Consider the following 21,801-nt stretch of genomic DNA (forward strand, 5'->3'; position numbering starts at 1 on the left):
TGCACCACTCTGCACCCGACGCCGATGGCCTGAGTTTGAGTGGCCCAACACCACGAGGAGGCTCCCAGGGCAATCCTGACCTTGGATCTGGTGATCCCTGACCTGCCTTAAGACTGCAACCAACGCCTGCAGTCTCTTTCTGGAGGATCTCTCCGACCGCAACCGGAGCTGGTAAGAGAAACCCGGTGCCAAAAGACACCCATGCACCCAACGTCCCACGGCCTTGGGTGGCCCAACGGAGAGTTTCCTGGCATCCCAACTTACCTCTCCAACCAGTGGTTTCCTCCAGAAAATCTTCATCCCCGAGCATGCAGTGTTTGTTGCAACCAGAGAATCCAAATTAAAAAACAGGGCACCCGACGCCAAATCAGTACCCTGCACCCAGCTGCCCCTGCCGCTGTGGGTACACCTTGTATGCTAAATCGGACCCCTCTTTGCCCTGAGCTTAACACCAGGAGCTTGCTCCCACAACCTTGTGGCCTGCTCGTGAGCAGCCACCAACCTGAGGCCCCGTATCCCCCATTAGATAACATTGGGCCTCAGCACTCTGCACCCGGCCGCCCTAGTGCAGCTGAGGGTGCTTTAAAAGTGCATCCTCGACCCTGGAGGAACTCTGGTTCTAATCCCAGAACCAAACTCCCACAACCAAGAACTTACCTGTAAACCGATAACTTCAATTCCTCCCAAAGGATTGCATTGACTACTTTTCTTTGAAAATTATTTTTTGTGTGGAGTTGGTTTGTATAAAAGCCTTAAGAAACTACATATGTATAAAAACTGAATTACTTACCTTTTGTCTAGGATATGTCTGAGTGTGATATCTAGGCATATCACACTGAGTATCAAAAGTAACTTATAAAGCAATCTAACAAGTAACGTACACAGTAACCTACAAAGTAACTGAAGAGTAATTTTGAATGTTGACTTACCTGTAAACCATCCAACTGCATTCAACTGGTATTTCACCTCATAATCTTGCAAAGTATTATTATACTTACCTGTGCCAGACCTGGCTTGTTTCTAGAAAATAAAATATAACTAAATAATATTTTTATATAAACAAATTGTTCTGAGTTCAGTCTTTGAGTGTGTAATATCATTTGCTGATTGAGTGTGTACAACACATGCTTAACACTGTCCGCTGATACTGCCTCACTGCTCGACCACACTACCACAGATAGAGAGTGAGGTGCTATCTAGTTTTACCTCGGCCTACCTTTGGGGTTCCACTGGACTCTGTGCACACTGTACCTCACTTTGGTATAGTATATACAGAGCCAGCTTCCTACACCCTCAGGTGAAAGAACACTCTAAAAATGATAAACTACTATTTCAACTCACTAAATATCACCCTGAGGTAATACTGTGGCCAGATCATCAGCACAGTGTTGTGAAGGTGACACGGATAGGGAAGACTGCGTGTGCCGATCCATGTCTAGGGGCCTGGAAGCTCTGGGGGTCTTCAAGGTGGTCGTGGAGTTAAGAAAAGCAGATCTCTGCTTCCAGATGCACCGTCCCCTCAATAGTTGATCATCTGGATGCAATAAGTTGGCAGAACAATATTTAAAAGTCGATATTGTGGTGAAACATCCAAAGAAACAGAGCACGGACTGGCAGCATGGGTACGGGTGCCCCGGGCACACATTTAATAACCCTACATAGTGTTAGATACAGCAGCCTACAGGAAGCACCTTCTATACACGGCAAGGACATTTTGAGGAGAAATTGAGAAGTGCAAGTAATTCATTGTGTAAAGTGGGGGGGAGTCTAGGAAGAAGTGTCTCTTGTGTAAAGCTAGAATGGATTGCATGAGCTTTAAAGCAAGTGCCAGATGTCACACAAGAAGAGATGTCCTAGATCCAGCGGTGAACCCTGGGAGATATGCCACAGGTCACACATGGAGTCACCTCAAAGGGGACCAGCTGAAAGCCTTGGAAGGTATGTGAAAAGTAGAAACACGTGAGATCTCATGCAGGACCAGAGGGGGGCCTTGCTTCGTGTGCCCGAGACAGTCACACTGAGGGGCCGCAGTCCAGCCCTAGACCCTGCGCCAGGAGGCACACATATATTGGCCATATGTTCACTCATTCAAGCACCCGCGGAACTCATTCAAAATAACAAGAGCAGGGTCAGAAAGATAGCAGAACTAGAGGCTACGCAGAATCAAACACTGTGACTGAGGGTTGTTTAGAAGTTGCCCGGGAGCCACACGCAGGAATGATTCCTCTGAACATTCAACGTTACCCGAAGAAATGTCTGAGATCACACATGGTGCGCGACCTCACAGTTACAATGACGTTTGTTGGAAGATTCGGTGCTAGCACACAGATCTCCTTCATGACACCCCCACCACAACCGCCCCCTCCCCCCGCCTACCCCCTGTTTGTTAGGCTCTTTTGGAAGGCATGTGGTTGGCAAACCATGGAATGTACCTGCATACTTTAGAGGGGTGCTTTACGTGATATAATACAAGAGTCATTTTAGACCCCCACAAACCTCTCTGCTACTTTCTGCTGAAGAAACACATTTCCAGCAGTGCAGACACTGATTGGTGCACAATGGTGGCAAAAGATATTCTACTTGTGAGTCATTTAAAATGCCATGAACTACATCTCCCAGAATGCAATGGAGAAATGGGGCGGACCTGGTGGCAGAGTGCTCCTCCTCCCTTATCCTTCATGTAAATGTTCATGAATCTCAGGCCCTGGGTGCTGGCTGACAGCATGTGTGTCTACATAGGTTCACTTGGGATTACCTACTCGTTAAAAGACACATTGTGCCTAATGAAACTTCAAATGATGACAATCGTGTCATGACAGAGGGACTCTGGGATGCATTCCTTACATTCACATTGCAGGACTCATGTCATGATGGAAAACGCGAGTTGTCGCTCACTCCTTCGATTTAAACGACTGTGCCCATGTGAGGCCAAGGAGTTACTCTGTGATGCATCACTCAGATTTTCAAGGCAGCACTCATGTATGTCATGACAGAGTAGGTGTGCAGTGATAAATTCGATTTACAACACATGACTTAAGTGATGATAGAGTGGCTTTGCTGAGATGCATGCCTTAGTTTTACAGCATAGGGCTCATTTCTAGACAGGACAGTCATGTTGTGGCACATCCCTTAGATTTACAGTCAGGGAGTCATGTCATGACAGGACAGTTGTGCTGTGATAATTTCCTTAGATTTACAGCCTAGGAGTCATGTCATGACAGGACAGTTGTGCTGTGATAAGTTCCTTAGATTTACAGCATAGTATTCATGTCATAACAGGACATTTGTGCTGTGATAAGCTGCTTAGGTTGACACATAGGAATCATGTCATGACAGGACAGTTGTCCTGTGATGAGTTCCTTAGATTTATAGCACAGGGCTCATGTCATGACAGCACAGTTGTACTATGATATGTTCCTTAGATATGTAGCATAGGACTCATGTCATGACAGCACAGTTGTACTGTTACATGTTCCTTAGATTTATATCATAGGACTCACGTCATGATAGAGCATTTGTGCCGTGACACACCCCTTAGATTTACAGCATATGACTCAAGTTGTGATAGAGTAGTTGTGCTGTGACACATACCTTAGATTTTCAGCCTAGGACTCATATCTTGACAGGACAGTCATGCTGGGATAAGTCCCTTGATCTACAGCATAGGACTCATGTCATGACTGGCATGTTGTGCTGTGATAAATTCCTTAGATTTACAGCATTGAACTCATGTCTCTATCTGGAGGGTCCCCCTGACCGCGACCGGAGCTGGTAAGGAAACCCGACTCCTCAAGACACCCTTGCACCTAATGCCCCACGGCTTTGGGTGGCCCAACCAACGGTGTCCTGGCAACCCCCTGCATTCCAACTTACCTCGCCAACTGGTGGTCGCCTCCGGGAAGCCTCCTTGCACGAACCTGCAGTGTTTGTTCCGACTGGAGATCTCCCTTTTAAATCAACAGGATACCCGATGCCAAACCAGCACCCTGCACCCTTCCGCCCCTGTGCCAATGTGGGTGCACATTGTGTGCTAACTTGGACCCCCTTTTACCCTGAGCTTAACCCAAGGAGCTTTGCTCCCTCAACGCTGTGGCTTGCCGGAGATCAGCCACCAACCAATGGGCCCGTAGCCCATAGACTAACATTGGGCCTACAGTTCTCTGCACATGGTCGCCCTAGTGCCGCTGAGGGTGCTTTTGAGTGCATCCTTGACCCTGGGGGAACTCTCGTTCTAATCCCAGAAACTTACCTCCAAAGTCCGATTGCTTACTTGCAAACCAATAGCCTCATTCTTCTCCATAGGATTGCATGGATTGTTTTCCTCTGAAAAGGTTTGTGAGTTGTGTTTGTACGGAAACCTAACCAACCTGTGTTTTAATGCCAAACAGTATTACTTACCTTTATCTAGGAAATGTCCCAGTGTGATGTCAAGGCATATCACATTGAGAGGAAAAAGTACTTTAAAAAGTACTCTAAAAAGTAATCTGAAAAGTAATCAGAAAGTAATTAGAAATACCTATTTTCTTTAAATATTTTACAAACCTGTAACTAAGGGCCCGATTCACAGAATTAACTTAAGACAAAATCCTAAACTTACTACTTTTGGTATTCACAGTGTGAGACCGGCCTTGTGGCGTGGACCCTCCCGACCAGTAAGCAACCCTGCAACCGCACCTGATCCCCGGTATCACAGACTTCCGGCCACCATGGCCCAATAAACCCGATGGCCGACCGGGGCCCCAGCAAAACCCAAGACACTACCAAGCATGCCCGGCCGAGGGAGAGAGAAACCCCCAAGCAAGACCGGGAGACGCACCGTCTCTGTCACACCCCTGATCTCCTCCCCAAGGAGGGTTTCGATCGGCCACCAGGCCCCCGGCGTCTGGAGTCCCTCCCAGACCAACCTGAACAGATCAAAGGGCAGAGCGGCAGGAAATCCCGATACACCGCACCCAGGCACCAAGACCCCTCTCTGCGAGGACTCCGGACTTCAAAGAGGAGGGGGAGTATAACAAGGGGTGCTGGAGGGACAGGCGGCAGAGAAGACCTGGACCTACGAGAGCCCTGCTGACGCTGACGCGGCTCCCCGAACTCTGAACCATCTGAGCCCTGCTGACTCTGTCGCGGCTCCCTGAACTCTGAACCATCTGAGCCCTGCTGATGCTGTCGTGGCTCCCCGAACTCTGAACCATCTGAGCCCTGCTGACGCTGTCGCGGCTCCCCGAACTCTGAACCATCTGAGCCCTGATGACGCTGTCGCGGCTCCCCGAACTCTGAACCATCTGAGCCCTGCTGACGCTGTCGCGGCTCCCCGAACTCTGAACCATCTGAGCCCTGCTGACGCTGTCGCGGCTCCCCGAACTCTGAACCATCTGAGCCCTTCTGACGCCGTCGCGGCTCCCGAGAATCTGAAACCACCTGTGCCTGCTGAGAGACTCGCGGCGCTCCTATCCAGGAGGATCGGCGGAGATTGCCGAGTGAACCCAAATCCCCCAGCTCGAGGATTGAGAGCTGTGCGAAGGATACTCTGCAGAGACACTGAACTTAAAGACTGTCCCGCTACCCCAATACCCCCATCACGAAACCGCCGCCGCTTGTGGCATTGATCCAACAGCTGCATCCCGGATCATAAAGATCCCCTGAAACTATCGATAAAGTATACTGTCTTACTAAGAACTACTGTGTGGTGTCCCTCTGTCAAATAGTGTAAGCGCAGCGTGTACGATCCTAGGAACGAGACCCTTCCAGGAAGGGCCTCCCATTGCTCAGCCTAACTCTGGGAGAGGTGGGTCAAAGGGTGGTCAGGAACATATTCTGAAGCCCCCCGGAGAACGCCCTTCCAACATTTGGTGGCAGCGGTGGGATCCGAGCCGACACCTAGAGATCGTACAGTAAACGGCTGACGCACTACCGAAAGGAGATGGAAGGAGAAACCACCATGAGTACTGCAGGAACCAACACAAGCCTGACGTTCCGAGAGGACCGGTTGGAATATTATACGCATCGAGAACGAAAACAGTTCTGCAACGACCTTGGAATCGCTACCACCGGATTAAGCACTAAAGAAGATTTCCAGGAAGCATTGAACACCTGGGTCGAGGCAGGAGCTTCCCTGCCCCAAACCGAAGGAGACGCCCGAGAAAGAGAGCCGCCAAACGAACCACGAAGCATCTCGGTAAGGAGCAACGCCACAGAGGGGGGCCTACCCCCGGAAGAGCTAGCGGACCGAGAGAGTGGCCGCAACCACGAACTAGAACTAGCCAAACTAAAAATAGAGGGAGAGCTAAAATTGGCCGAAAAAAAGTTAGCCGTAGAACAATTACGCCTACAAGGGGAACTCGAGGAAAAGAAACGCCAGCGAGAACACGAAGAAAGAAAACTAGAACACGAACGCAGCCTAAAAGAGATCCAACTCAAGGCCAAGAGTGAGGAGTCCAGAACCACGGGAAACCAACCGACCTCCCCCGCCGTGGAACCAAAGGTCCACATCCCCAAGGATGTGGTGAAGGAATACTACAAGAGCGACGACATCCAGCAGTGGTTCAAGGCCTACGAAGTCGCCATGACATCCCACCGAGTTCCACAGAAGGATTGGGGGGCTGGCTTGTGGGGCCGGTTCCTGAGCGAGGGGAGAGATACCCTGCTGGACCTGCCCTCCACGGTGCTGAATTCCTACAGCCACATGAAAGAGGCCCTATTAGCCAGATATGGACTTACCCCCGAGATGTACCGGCAACGGTTTCGAGACTGCAAAAAGATACCCGGTACTACGTGGGTAGAATACGTGAACTTTTACAGCAGGGCCTTGGACGGGTGGATCAAGGGCAGCAAGGTCTCCACCTTTGAGGAACTGTTTGACCTAATAGCATGGGAACACTTGTCCGCAAATTGCTTTGTGGAGTTACGCCAGCAACTCCTGGACAGCAAGCTCACTGACCCTCGGAAACTGGCGGTCGAAGCTGACCGATGGGTGAACACCCGGGCCTCCCGGGGCCCCGTGGTAGACTACGGTCGCCACAGTCAGGGACCCCCCCGCCAGAGGGGCGCAGGGAACCAAGGCAGACCGAGGGAATCCCAGGTGGGCCCCCAGCATAGTCCCCACAGAGGCCAACCCCCGCACTTTCTAGCCCCACCTCCAGCCAGCACAGGGCCCGCGGGGAGGCAGGGACCCCGAGTCAAGATCACCTGTTTCCGCTGCCAACAGACCGGACACTATGCCAGTGACCCCCAGTGTCCCATGTACCAACGACCCGCAGCGACAGCCCCTCCAGCCCGACAAATGGCCTCCGTAGCCCTAGGAGAAGAGATGGAAGACTCCGAGGAGTGGGAACCAGCAGCCATGGCCCTGGTCTCTCTAGGAGACCGAGAGATGGTTCCCGGAACACCCCTACCCGCCAACACGAAAAAATACCGACAACAAGTGACGGTCAACGGTCACCGAGTCGAGGCCCTCCGCGACACCGGGGCGAGTGTCACAGCGGTCCACTGCCACCTGGTCTCCGAAGACCAGATCCTGCCCGATGCCTTCTGTCCAGTCATATCTTCGGACAATTCCGAGAGCCTCTGCCGTATGGCCCTGGTACCCTTCGAATGCGGGGGAGTCACCGCTAAATTGAGAGTGGCAGTCCGAACATCCCAACCAGTAGATTGCCTCCTGGGCAACGACCTCGAGAGCTCCCTGTGGGGACAAGTGGAACGAAGAGCCCATCTGGAGATGATGGGCCTACCCGAATGGGTATGCGCCACCACGAGCTCCATGTCTGCCCGATCGCCTTCCTCCGAGGGAGTTGAGGTCTTACCCCTGAACCCAGTCGCCGTCCTCGAGGACCGGGACACGCTACCCGAGCCCGACAACCCTCTCCCGGAAGAAGAACCCGTTCCCAATGACGGGTCAGTGCATCCAGACCCCGAGCAACTGACCGAGCTCGGGGACCTACCCGAGATGGCCCATTGGCACTGCGAGGGAGGTCCCTCCCGAGAAGAATTCTGCAGGGAACAAGCCACCTGCCCTTCCCTCATTGGACCCCGACAGCAGGCAGAAGCCCGGGCAGCAGGCGCCCAGTCCGGAACCCACTGGGTATATTGGGAAAGCGGCCTCCTGTACAGCGAACAGAAGTCGGCCGAGCTGGGATCGGGCCGGGTACTGGTGGTACCTCTGCGCTTCCGAAGTTTCCTCCTAGGCCTAGCCCATGATGTACCCCTGGTGGGACACTTAGGCCAAGACAAAACCTATCATCGCCTGGTTACCCACTTCTATTGGCCCAAAATGCGAGCGAATGTAGAGGCCCACTGCAAGTCATGTCTCACGTGCCAGGCCAGCGGAAAAAGTGGTGGGAAGCGCAAGGCTCCGCTACAACCCTTCCCCGTTTTTAATACCCCCTTTGAGCGGGCGGGGATCGACATCGTGGGACCCCTGGATCCCAGGACCGCCCAGGGCCACCGGTTCATCCTCGTCCTGGTGGACCATGCCACCCGCTACCCAGAGGCCATTCCCCTCCGCACCGTGACGGCCCCCGTGGTGGGCCGGGCCTTGATGGGGATCTTCTCCCGCGTGGGGTTCCCTCGCGAAGTCGTGAGTGATCGTGGCACGAACTTTATCTCCAAGTACATGAGGTCCTTATGGCAACAATGCGGGGTGTCATACAAATTCACCACCCCATACCACCCCCAAGGCAATGGCCTAGTCGAACGATTTAACTGGGCCCTGAAAGGAATGATCATGGGCCTCGAAGAACCCCTTCGCCGGAAATGGGACGTCCTCCTCCCTTGCCTCCTGTTCGCCTACCGGGAAGTTCCCCAAAAATCTCTGGGGTTCAGCCCATTCGAATTACTCTACGGACACCCCGTCCGGGGACCCCTGAGCCTGGTCAAAGAGGGCTGGGAAACGGCTCCCCGAGGAACCTCTCCCAATGTATTCCACTATATCCTGGCGCTCAGCAACCAGACCCAGAAGTTCCGGGAGCTCGCCGAGGCAAACCTCGAGGCTAGCCAAGAAGAGATGAAGCGCTGGTGGGGATTCCGGCCAGTGGCGGAGATTTAGCCATGGCAAAAATCTCCACCTCTGGGCTGGAAGCTCCGCCTCCGGGCCGGAAGCCCCGCCTCCGGGCCGGAAGCCCCACCTCCGGGCCGGAAGCTTCGCCTCCGGGCCGGAATTTCCAGCCCGAGCGCGGACGTAAAGTTAGTAGTCATAAATCCATTCTGTGAATACCAAAAGTAGTAAGTGCATTCTGTGAATACCAAAAGTAGTAAGTTAAGGATTTTGTCTTAAGTTAATTCTGTGAATCGGGCCCTTGGTCACTTTCATCCAGCTTGCTAGTTTTGATCAACCTGTCTTAAAAGGTACAATTCCACTTACCTGTACCAAGTCCTGCCTGGTTCTAAAAATAACATACAACTAAAGAAATACTTTTGATACAAACAATAGGCCTGAGTTCAGTCTTTGAGTGTGTGACATCATTTTTTGCCTGAGTGTGTACAATAAATGCTTAAAACAGTCTTCTGATACAGCCTTACTGCTCGACCACACTACCACAAATAGAGAGTGAGGTGTTATCTAACTTTACCTCTGCCTACCTTTGGGGTTCCACTGGACTTTGTGCACACTATACCTCATTTTGGGATAGTATATACAGAGCCTGCTTCCTAAGACTCGGGTCAAGACAGGACGGTAGTGCTGTGCTAAGTTCCTTAGATTTACAGCATAGGAGTCCTGCCTTGACAAGACAGTCCTGCTGTTACATATTTCTTAGATTTACAGAGCATTTCTCATACCTTGTTGGAGAAGCTGAGTTGCCACAAGTAACTATTGCTTTATTTATTTATCGATAGAACAATATGGAATTTTCCCAACATGAATAAAGTGGAAAAATGTATTTAATGTTTTGATAACTGCACAAAATGTCCTCACTGTCAACTTACTGTTGAGGTTGTTTATGATATGAAAGGATATTAAATTATAGCCCTGGGTAAATATGACCCAATAACAATAGACATTTTTGAAATAATTTGAACAATTTCCATTACGAAAGATTTTTAGGCAGACAACATGCCTTAAGGATATTCTAAGTAAGCGGCTCGGTTTCGTGTTGTTCAATATAGTTGTAATGTTATACCCCACTGTGCATACCCTGCAGAGTTCTTTATTGATAAGTAGAGTAATATAAAATGATGTGTTTCAATCAGGGCATAATTGGGAGCATTTGTATACATGAGTGTCACACCTAGTATTTGGCTGTGTATTTATAAGTGTGTGTTATTTATTGTGTGTTTTTATTGAGTTAACAAAGCAGTTGGATGTTAAGTGGGTAGATTTCAATTGTAAAGTCATCATCAGAAGAATACATTCATGTTGTGTATCGAAGAATGTGGGGTTTCCCACCAGGGCCCCCGCAATGCTACGTCGATGATTCACAGAGATCTGTCCCTGCTTTTCACATTATAGAATGCTTGGATGAGGAACTACTTACAAACGTAATGGGAAAAACAGTGCGTTGTAGACAACGTGAAGATGGTATACTTTGAGTCAAAGTTAATACTCCAGAAAAATGCTCAAAAGAGATTTTTTTGAAGTGTTATAAGTTTTGTGTTATGTTGTTTTTAATACTTGTGAGATTTTTTCTGGATTTATGTTTTATCGATCAATTAATCAATCATGGTTTATGAAGCACGACAACTCACCCATGAGGGTCTCAAGGCGCTGTGGTAATGCGATTTTATTTTGCTGTGCTCTTTTTGTGTATGTGAATGATTTTAGTCCGTTGATAATGCTTCTGACTTGGTAGAGAACTTGTATGTGAAGCTATGTTTGGATTACCTTGAAGGGGACGATCTTTGGTGCGAGCTGGATCGATGACTCGTGTGGTGGAGAAGCTTGTTTGGAAATCGAGAGTGCTCACGCCTGTGATCCTCACCGAGTGGCGTCCGCTGCTACTGATCTAGAGGTAGATTTAATTCAGAGTTAAAAGAACTGATGGACCATCGCATGACGTGTAGAGCACCACGAGGCTTGTACACCGCTGGTCTCCTACCTTCACTGTCCACAGTCCTGGCTCGATAGGTTTGATCACCAGCACGGTGGCAGAGTTCGGGATGTTCAGAAGCTCTTCCATGCCTTGGCCCTTTTGAAGAATTCTCCCTGGAACAGAAAACAAAACCAGACTAGGACACTTCTATTCAGTGTTGGTGCTGTGTCCTAGAGGCCATGCACCAGAACACGATAACTGGAAAAGAGGGCAGAGGAAAGCAACTCAACATGGTGAGAGGATATAGGAAAGAGCAGGATGGATAGAGGTGAAGGCTGGTGGAGATGCATGCAGCAACTGAAGGCAGTCAATCGACAGCAACATGTTTGGAGATCCCGAAGATGTCAAAGATGTTCACTGAGGTATGGTAGAGGATGGGAAAAATAGAGTTATTAACTTGAGGCAGTAAATTCAACACCTAGTTCTCCATTTACGCCCCCTCCCTCATCGCCTTACTCGTGGGGATGTGTCAACTCTTGTTTGCCCAACGGAATCAACTTTTCATCCAAGAAAGTGAAAAATAGTTTCCAACAAGAGCTCATAATATGAGTCCAAACCCCCTTAATATTGCGATGAGATGAGCTTCTATACCCATCATTGGTTTACAATTGATTCAACCACTCATTCATTCCCCAGACTGTAACAGTCCTGTCCCAGACCTGGCTTCCTGTCACAGCCCTGACTTGCCTCATGGTACAAGCACCCTCCCGAGCCCTTGCCATGAGTAGTGTTAGCCCTCCACTGTGCAAACCTGAAGGGTCTCTGACTTCAATGTGTGGTTCCGGCCCACTCAGGGAGATGGTGACCTCTTTCAAGCTGGGGTCGAACGGGATGTTCCAGGTGTGCTCGCCCTCCGTCTCGTGGTCTGTGGACAGCAGGTGCACCTTCAAGGCCTGTATTGCTTCTTCCACCCATCTTAGTACCTGATGGAAGATAAAGGCAAAACTTGGAGGACGCAAGATAGCAACAGATGCTCAACCTGAGGAATAAGTGCATTGCGCGGAGCTGTCAAGCCAGTAAGGGACACTCGTCATGGAAAACAAAGGCATGGCATGGAGTTGTCAAGCCAGTAAGGAACACTTATCATGGAAGACAAGTGCATGGCTTGGAGGTGTAAGGCCAGTAAGGGACACACATCATAAAACATGGCACAAGACTGAAAGGCCATCATCGAATAAAGGGGCATGGTTTGGAGGTGGCAGTCCAGTAAGGGACTCTTGTAATGGAATACAGGAGCATGGCTTGGAGCTATCAGGCCAGTAAGGGACACTCACCATGGAAGATAAGGGCATGGCTTGGAGATGTCTGGCTAGTAAGGGGCATTCATCATGGAAGACAAGGGCATGCCTTGTAGCTGCCTGGCCAGTAAGGGACTCTCATCATGGAATACAAGGACATGGCTGAGAGGTGTTAGGCCAATAAGGGACACTCACCATGGAAGACAAGGGCATGGCTTGGAGCTGTCAGTCCAGAAAGGGACACTTATCATAGAAGACAAGGGCATGGCTTGGAGCTGTCAGGCCAGTAAGGGACATTCATCATGGAAGACAAGGGCATGGCTTGGAGCTGTCAGGCCAGTAAGGGACATACATTATAGAATACAAGGACATTGCTTGAAACTCTCAGGCCAGTAAGGGACACTTATCATTGAAGGCAAGGGCATAGCCTGGAGCTGTCAGACCAGTAAGGGACATTCATCATGGAAGACAAGGGCATGCCTTGTAGCTGCCTGGCCAGTAAGGGACTCTCATCATGGAATACAAGGACATGGCTGAGAGGTGTCAGGCCAATAAGGGACACTCACCATGGAAGACAAGGGCATGACTTGAAGCTGTCAGGCCAGAAAGGGACACTTATCATGGAAGACAAGGGCATGGCTTGGAGCTGTCAGGCCAGTAAGGGACACTTATCATTGAAGGCAAGGGCATAGCCTGGAGCTGACAGGCCAGTAAGGGACATTCATCATGGAGGACAAGGGAATGGCTTGGAGCTGTCAGGCCAGTAAGGGACACACATTGTGGGGTACAAGGACATGGCTGAGAGGTGTCAGGCCAGTGAGGGACACTCATCATGAAAGACAAGGGCATGGCTTGGAGCTGTCAGGCCAGTGAGGGACACTCATCATGGAGGACAAAGGCATGGCTTGGAGCTGTCAGGCCAGTAAGGGACACACATTGTGGGGTACAAGGACATGGCTGAGAGGTGTCAGGCCAGTAAGGGACGCTCATCATGGAAGACAAGGACATGGCCTGAAGCTGTTGGGCCAGTATGGGACACTCATCATGGAGGACAAAGGCATGGCTTGGAGCTGTCAGGCCAGTAAGGGACACACATTGTGGGGTACAAGGACATGGCTGAGAGGTGTCAGGCCAGTAAGGGACGCTCATCATGGAAGACAAGGACATGGCCTGAAGCTGTGGGGCCAGTATGGGACACTCATCATGGAGGACAAAGGCATGGCTTGGAGCTGTCAGGTCAGTAAGGGACACACATTGTGGGGTACAAGGACATGGCTGAGAGGTGTCAGGCCAGTAAGGGACGCTCATCATGGAAGACAAGGACATGGCCTGAAGCTGTGGGGCCAGTATGGGACACTCATCATGGAAGGCAAGGACATGACTTTGAGGAGACAGGACACCAAGAGAGACTCCATCTGAAAAACAAGTACCTGGCATAGAGAAGTCAGGCCAGTAAGGCATATTTAATATAAAGGGAAGGACATGCCATTGCACAATCAGTCCATCAAGGGCCTTTGCCATGCTGCACTGCCAGTGACAGACACTTAAAAAGGAAGACAAGGACCGGGCATGGAACAGTCAGTTCAGTGAGGGACACTCACCATGGAAGGCATAGGCAGAGCCAGCCAGAGGGGTCTCTCTACCTGAAAACCAAGTGCATGGCATGGAGAAGTCAAGGACAGTAAGATACATTTAGCCTGGAAGGAAAGGACAATGGACTGGCTTGCAGATCTCAGGCCAGGGAAGAAACACTTAAAGGATGATAAAGGCGCTGTGTGGAGACCCCACTGCAGCACAAACATTAAAAGGAAGAAGCCAAGGCCGATGCCCCAGAGGACTGATGCATCCACTGGATCTTATGGTCAAGGCTTTGAATCCCAGGATGGAAGGGTCCACTTCCCTTTCATCCTTCCAAGGTTGATAAAATGTGTACCATGGAGTTAGGTAACAATAAACATGTTTTATTTAGGACTCAGGCTCCCTTTCTTGATCTTACCTCTTGCTCGTGTCAAAGACAATTTCCTAACCTCCTACTTCCTGTGAGGTGACCAGAACATGATTGTCTTTCCACTAACCCACCCCACAGCCATCTTTATTCAAGGGTTTCATCTTGTCAATGCCAGGTGAACGCGCACAGGTGGTGCACCTAAGGCAAGGCCATCTACGCCCATCTGGGCACAGGACCGGGCATGCTGCGGCCATTCCTACTAGCCTCCGCTGCTAAGTAAGCCACACGCTTTACCTTATTTCTGCGTTTGAGCCAACAGTCTACTTTTAATTGTGTGCTCCCAACCATTTACATATCTTACACAAGGCACAATATTCTTTGTAATTTCATTGGTTTGTATTCACAGTAAGACTTTATTTTGTTATTTGTTGACAGGGTATGAATAGTTCCTGTGTCACATATTCATGCCATACGATATTCAGACTGTTGGGTGGTAAGCTGCAGCTGCAGGGAGGACAGGTCCTCTTCCTGGCAGAAGGAACAGCTGTGCCATCTGTGGAAGGGAGGAACCTTGCCAACACTAATGGACGAGGACGGAAGTGGGGGCGATGTGGACATTACAGACAGACTAGAGCCTGGACACCCAGACCCGGGGTATCTGTGCATTTGAGAGATTCTGAATCATTGTTATCATCTACAGCTTCATCTTCGTCATCATCTTCTTCATCATCATCTTCATCACAATCATCTTCATCTTCATCACAATCATCATCTTCATCACAATCATCATCTTCATCATCATCTTCATCACAATCATCATCTTCATCACAATCATCTTCATCATCTTCACAATCATCATCTCCATCACAATCGTCTTCATCTTCATCACAATCATCATCTTCATCATCATCTTCATCACTGTTGGACCCGGCCTCGTAGAATGGCCCTCCGGGCCCCCGCACCACCGAAACCTGGTGCCTGCAGCCCTAGCACGCGGCCCAGCCGACCTTTCCCACCAGGACACCTGCGCCAACTCCGGACATCCCCGTCCATGGCCTCTCTCCCTTCGGCCACCCCGGGCCCGCGTGCCCACTCCCTGCAACAAGATGGCCGCCCGGCCCCAGCGCGACCCGGGCCTAGAGGCGCCACTCCGGCTGGAGGACATCACGCTTCCAGGGGATGAGAGAGGGAGGAGCAGTTTCTATCACACCTCTGAACTCCCCTGGGACGATGGGTTTCGATCGGCCCTCCGGCCTCCCTGCGGGCTGGCTCCGTGCCTGCTGGGTGTCTGGGACTCCTCCCGACCCGGCCCTGAAAGGATCAAAAGACAATAGCAGGAAACCCCGACAAGCGGCCCCCAGGTGACAAGACCCCTGCCTGCGCAGACTCCGGACATCAAAGCAGGGTCGACCTATAACAAGGGGTGCTCTGAGACTGTCCGGCAGATTCGACGCTGGAACAACGAGAAGCCTGCTGATGTGGTCGCGGCTCCTGGAACTGGAACTCACCTGAGCCCTGCTGAGTGACTCGCGGCTCCCTGAAGATCGTAAGACCTCCGAACTTGTACCTGAGCCCTGCTGAGTGACTCGCGGCTCCCTGAAGATCGTAAGACCTCCGAACTTGTACCGGAGCCCTGCTGAGTGACTCGCGGCTCCCTGAAAATCGTAAGACCTCCGAACTTGTACCTGAGCCCTGCTGAGTGACTCGCGGCTCCCTGAAGATCGTAAGACCTCCGAACTTGTACCTGAGCCCTGCTGAGTGACTCGCGGCTCCCCCAGACTCTCACGGTCCCGCCGGACCCCAACTCCGACCACGTATCCCCCAGCTTGAGGATTGTGAGCTGTGCGCCGGGTACGTCCCTGCTTTGAACCGTTACCAGAGACAGTCCCGCTACCCCCTACCTTTCCGAGACTCTTGCGCCCGTGCTCACCTTGTACATATTTGCAGTGATACCTGTTTGATAAAGCTTGTTCTGAGAATACCCAGTGTGGTCCCTCTGTGTCGTGTGGTGCCAGTAGTACGAACCTAGTTGCGAGAGTCCTCCCCCTGGGGAATCTCCCGCCAGTGCCCGGCTACGATACTTTGAGGGTGGGTCTCAGGGTAGTCAGGACCCCTTTCCGGGCTCCTCTGAGGTCGCCGTCTAACATTGGTGGCAAGCGACGGGATTCGGGCCCATCACCTAGAGATCGTACAGTAAACGATGGACGCACGACCAACAAAGATGGCAGAAGGAAGCGCCACGAGCTCCGCAGAAACCAACGCCAACAGAGTGTTCCAGGTGGAGCATCTGGAAGAATACACACACAAAGAGCTAAAACAATTTTGCAAAGAACTTAAAATCGCTACCACTGGCCTCAACACTAAGGAAGACTTGCAGAAAGCACTGAAAACTTGGGTGGAGACCGGGGCCTCCCGCCCGGAAGGCACGGGGGAGCGCCCCGACGAAGCCGAACCCCCCCAAAATGAAAGCAATAGCAATCAGGTGCGAGGCATCGTACCAGATGGGGGCCTATCCCCGGAAGAGCTCGCGGACAGAGAGAGAAGCCGCAGTCATGAACTCGAGTTAGCCAAACTCAAAATCGAGGGCGAATTGAAGTTAGCGGAGAAGAAGCTAGCAGTAGAGCAAATGCGTGTACAAGGCGAACTGGAAGAAAAGAAGCTCCAACGGGAGCACGAAGGAAGAAAGCTCCAACTGGAGCACGAACGGAGCTTAAAGGAACTCGAGCTCAAGGCCCGAAATGAGGACGGGAGGCCCTCGGGGAACCGAGAGACGGCCCCCCCAGCGGAACAGAAGGTCCACATCCCCAAGGATGTGGTCAAAGAATATTATAAAAACGATGACATTCAGCAATGGTTTCGGGCCTACGAGGTCGCCATGACCTCCCATCGGATTCCACAGAAGGACTGGGGGGCGGGGTTGTGGGGACGGTTTCTGAGCGAAGGAAGGGACACCCTGCTCGACCTACCCCTCTCCCTGCAGACCTCCTACAGCCACATGAAAGAGGCTCTCCTCACAAGATACGGCCTCACCCCAGAAATGTACCGCCAACGGTTCCGGGACTGCAGGAAGATCCCGGGCACCACCTGGGTGGAGTATGTAAACTTTTTTAGCCGGGCCTTCGATGGGTGGGTCAAGGGCAGCAAAGTCACCACCCTTGCCGAACTCACTGACCTCATGTTATGGGAACATCTGGCTGCGAACTGCTTCGTAGAGCTACGTCAACATCTGCTGGATAGCAAGCTCACAGATCCCCGGAAGCTGGCCGTGGAGGCCGACCGCTGGACCAACACCCGGGTCTCCCGGGGCATGGTAGGAGAGTACCCCCGAACCAGTCAGGGACCACCCCGCCAGAGAGGGGGAGGGAACCAGGGAGGGCCGAGGGAGTCCCAGCCTAGCCCCCCGAAGACACCACCTCCACCTTTCCCGGCGCCCCCCCCACCAGTAACAGGGCCCCCTGGGAGACGGGGACACCGGGTGACCGTCACATGTTTCCGCTGCCAGAAACCCGGGCACTACGCCAATGACCCAGAGTGCCCCATGGCCACCCAAGTCACCCCTGCGAGACAGATAGCCAACGTAGCCCTAGGGGAGGAGGTTGAGGGAGACGAGGAGTGGGAACCAGCCGCGATGGCCCTAGTATCCCTGGGAGATAGGGAAATGATCCCTGGTAGCCTCCTACCGTCCAACACACAGAAATATGGGCAGCTCGTCAAGATCAATGGCCACCAGGTAGAGGCCCTGCGGGACACCGGGGCCAGTATCACCGGTGTCCTCAGGCACCTAGTTCCCGAGGAGCAGATCCTCCCCAATGTCTTTTGCCCCGTAATATCTGCAGACAATAGGGAAAGTATGTGTCAGGTGGCCCTGGTGCCATTTGAGTGGGGAGGGGTGATAGGCAAACTCAAGGTGGCCGTAAGAACCTCCCAGCCGGTCGACTGCCTCTTAGGGAACGACCTGGAGAGTTCTCCCTGGAAGCACGTAGAGCGCAAGGCCCACATAGGAATGATGGGACTCCCCAAGTGGGTGTGTGCCACCACCCGATCTATGACAGCCCGACTCACTCCCCGGAGAGAAATCGAGAGCACCCCGGTCGAAGTAGCCAGCACCGTCCCCGCCGAGGGTCCTCCCGTTCCCCCATCGGAAGGGTCCGTCGCCAGCGACGAACCCACACCATCCGACCCCGCCCCGGTTCCCGAGTTGGGGGATCTACCCGAGTTGGCCCATTGGCGCCACGAGGGCGGGCCCACCCGAGAAGAATTTTGCCGGGAGCAAGCCACCTGTCCTTCCCTGGTCGGGCTGCGGCGCCAGGCCGAGGGCCAAGCCGCAGGTGACCAGACCGGAACGCACCGAATCTATTGGGAGAATAACGTCCTGTATAGTGAGCAGAAATCAGTGGAGCTGGGATCCGGACTGGTACTGGTGGTACCTCTCCGCTTCCGGGATTTCCTCCTGGGCTTAGCCCACGATGTCCCCCTCGCCGGTCACCTGGGTCAGGACAAGACCTACAGCCGTCTCGTGACCCATTTTTATTGGCCTAAGATGAAGGCAGCGGTAGAGGCCCACTGCAAGTCCTGCCCCACGTGCCAAGCCAGTGGGAAGAGTGGGGGGAAGCGCAAGGCTCCCCTCCAACCCTTCCCGGTCGTCAGTACCCCCTTCGAACAAGTCGGGATCGACATCTTGGGGCCACTGGACCCCCCCACCTCCCAAGGTCACCGTTTCATCTTGGTCCTTGTGGACCACGCCACCCGCTACCCAGAGGCTATTCCCCTACGCACCATTACGGCCCCCGTGGTGGGCCGGGCCCTGATGGGGATCTTCTCCAGGGTGGGTTTCCCCCGCGAGGTCGTGAGCGATCGCGGCACTAATTTTATATCCAGGTATATGACGTCCCTGTGGCAACAATGTGGGGTGTCCTATAAGTTCACCACCCCGTACCATCCCCAAGGGAACGGCCTAGTAGAGAGGTTTAATAGGACTTTGAAAGGGATGATCGCTGGCCTAGAAGAGCCCCTCCGGCGTAAGTGGGACGTCCTGCTCCCCTGCCTCTTGTTCGCTTACCGGGAGGTCCCCCAGAAGTCCTTAGGGTTCAGCCCGTTTGAATTACTCTATGGGCACCCCATCCGAGGTCCCCTCAGTTTAGTTAAGGAAGGGTGGGAGGCAGCACCCCAGACCACCCCCCGAGATGTGTTCCAATATGTCCTGGCCCTCCGGAACCAGACCAGGAGGTTCCGAGAACTGGCCGAGGCCAACCTGGAGGCGAGTCAAGAAGAAATGAAGCGCTGGTACGACCAGAATGCTACTCTGGTCGAGTTCCAGCCGGGCCAGCAGGTGTGGGTCATGGCCCCCGTGAAGCCTGGCGCTCTCCAGGACCGATGGACTGGGCCCTACAAAGTGGTCGAGAAGAAGAGCCAAGTCACCTACTTGGTGGACGTCCAGTCGCCTCGGGATCCCCTCCGGGTCCTGCACGTGAACCGCCTCAAGCCTCACTTCCAGCGGACAGAACTAAGCCTCCTGCTGGCCACCGATGACGGGGCCGAAGATGAGTCGGATCCCCTCCCGGACCTCCTGTGTATCAAGGCGCAGGATGGCTCCGTGGAAGGAGTGAACCTCTCCCCAGCCCTCACTGCCCAGCAACAAGCGGACTGCCGCCAGCTCCTAAGACAATTTTCTGACCTCTTCTCCCTGACCCCCTGGGTCACCAACTGGTGTGTTCATGATGTGGACACTGGGGACAGCCCGCCGGTGAGACACCGAGCCTACCGGGTTCCTGACCGGGTCCGGTCCTGCATTCAAGCGGAAGTCTCGAAGATGTTGACCCTGGGGGTGATCGAGCCCTCTGACAGTCCCTGGGCCAGCCCCGTGGTCCTGGTCCCGAAGGCAGCGGCCCCCGGTGTCGCCCCCGAGCTCCGATTCTGCGTGGACTACCGGGGGCTCAATGACGTTACCCGAGCCGATGCCCACCCCATTCCACTAGCCGACGAACTCATTGACCGACTAGGGGCAGCCCGGTTCCTCAGCACATTCAACCTCACCTGCGGATACTGGCAGATTGCGCTCACCGAAGGGGCCAAAGAGCGGTCAGCTTTCTCCACCCCCGATGGGCACTACCGCTTCCGCGTAATGCCCTTCGGGATGAAAAATGCCCCGGCCACTTTCCAGCGACTGGTGAATAGAGTCCTGGCCGGGCTAGAACAGTTCAGCGCGGCATACCTGGACGACATCGCTGTCTTCAGTTCAGAGTGGAGTGAGCACCTCCAGCACCTCCGAAGGGTGCTAATCGCCCTGCGCCAGGCAGGCCTCACAGTAAAAGCCAGCAAGTGCCAGATCGGGCAAGGATCCGTGGTCTACTTGGGGCACCAGGTCGGGAGTGGCCAGGTCGCCCCGCTACAGCTAAAGATCGACGCCATCCTGGCCTGGGAACCACCCATCACCCAGACGGAGGTCCGAGCCTTCCTGGGACTCACGGGCTACTACCGAAGATTCATTCGGGGGTATGGCAGCCTTGTCGGCCCTCTCACAGAACTCACGTCTAAAAAACAGCCAAAGAAAGTGCAGTGGACGGCTGCCTGCCAGGAAGCGTTCGATGCCCTAAAAAGGGCCATGTGTACTGCCCCCGTCCTCCAGGCTCCCGACTACGCCAAGGAGTTCATCGTCCAAACCGATGCCTCCGAGCATGGCATTGGGGCCGTCCTGTCCCAAGTAAATGACCAAGGCCTAGACCAGCCCGTCGCCTTCCTCAGTCGGCGGCTGTTGCCCCGAGAACAAAGATGGAGCACCATAGAGCGCGAAGCCTTTGCCGTGGTCTGGGCACTCAAAAAGCTACGACCCTACCTGTTTGGCACCCATTTCAGAGTCCAAACTGACCATCGGCCCTTACGTTGGCTCATGCAGATGCGAGGAGAAAACCCCAAGCTACTGCGGTGGTCAATCTCCCTCCAGGGGATGGATTTCACCGTGGAACACCGCCCTGGTACGGACCACGCCAATGCTGACGGCCTCTCCCGGTTCTTCCGCCTCAGCGAAGAGAACCCCCCAAGCTGATGGGCAGTTCTCTCCGGCTTTCAGCTGGGGGGGACGCGTGTTGGACCCGGCCTCGTAGAATGGCCCTCCGGGCCCCCGCACCACCGAAACCTGGTGCCTGCAGCCCTAGCACGCGGCCCAGCCGACCTTTCCCACCAGGACACCTGCGCCAACTCCGGACATCCCCGTCCATGGCCTCTCTCCCTTCGGCCACCCCGGGCCCGCGTGCCCACTCCCTGCAACAAGATGGCCGCCCGGCCCCAGCGCGACCCGGGCCTAGAGGCGCCACTCCGGCTGGAGGACATCACGCTTCCAGGGGATGAGAGAGGGAGGAGCAGTTTCTATCACACCTCTGAACTCCCCTGGGACGATGGGTTTCGATCGGCCCTCCGGCCTCCCTGCGGGCTGGCTCCGTGCCTGCTGGGTGTCTGGGACTCCTCCCGACCCGGCCCTGAAAGGATCAAAAGACAATAGCAGGAAACCCCGACAAGCGGCCCCCAGGTGACAAGACCCCTGCCTGCGCAGACTCCGGACATCAAAGCAGGGTCGACCTATAACAAGGGGTGCTCTGAG

At 53.3% G+C, this 21,801-nt stretch overlaps 1 protein-coding gene across 1 annotated transcript in view; it reads right to left on the bottom strand.

Moving 5' to 3' along the window:
* Positions 1-21,801, bottom strand: part of HMCN2 (hemicentin 2) — a 769,579-nt gene that overhangs the window by 665,303 nt on the left and 82,475 nt on the right. The window contains exons 5-7 of the mRNA XM_085613971.1: positions 11,773-11,944; positions 11,028-11,134; positions 10,814-10,934 (exon numbers count right to left, since the gene is read on the bottom strand). Coding sequence (XP_085470097.1) covers positions 10,814-10,934; positions 11,028-11,134; positions 11,773-11,944 — 400 coding nt within the window. The remainder of the gene's footprint in view (positions 1-10,813; positions 10,935-11,027; positions 11,135-11,772; positions 11,945-21,801) is intronic.

The sequence above is a fragment of the Triturus cristatus genome, chromosome 1_2, assembly GCF_964204655.1.
Source record: "Triturus cristatus chromosome 1_2, aTriCri1.1, whole genome shotgun sequence".
NCBI lineage: Eukaryota > Metazoa > Chordata > Amphibia > Caudata > Salamandridae > Triturus > Triturus cristatus.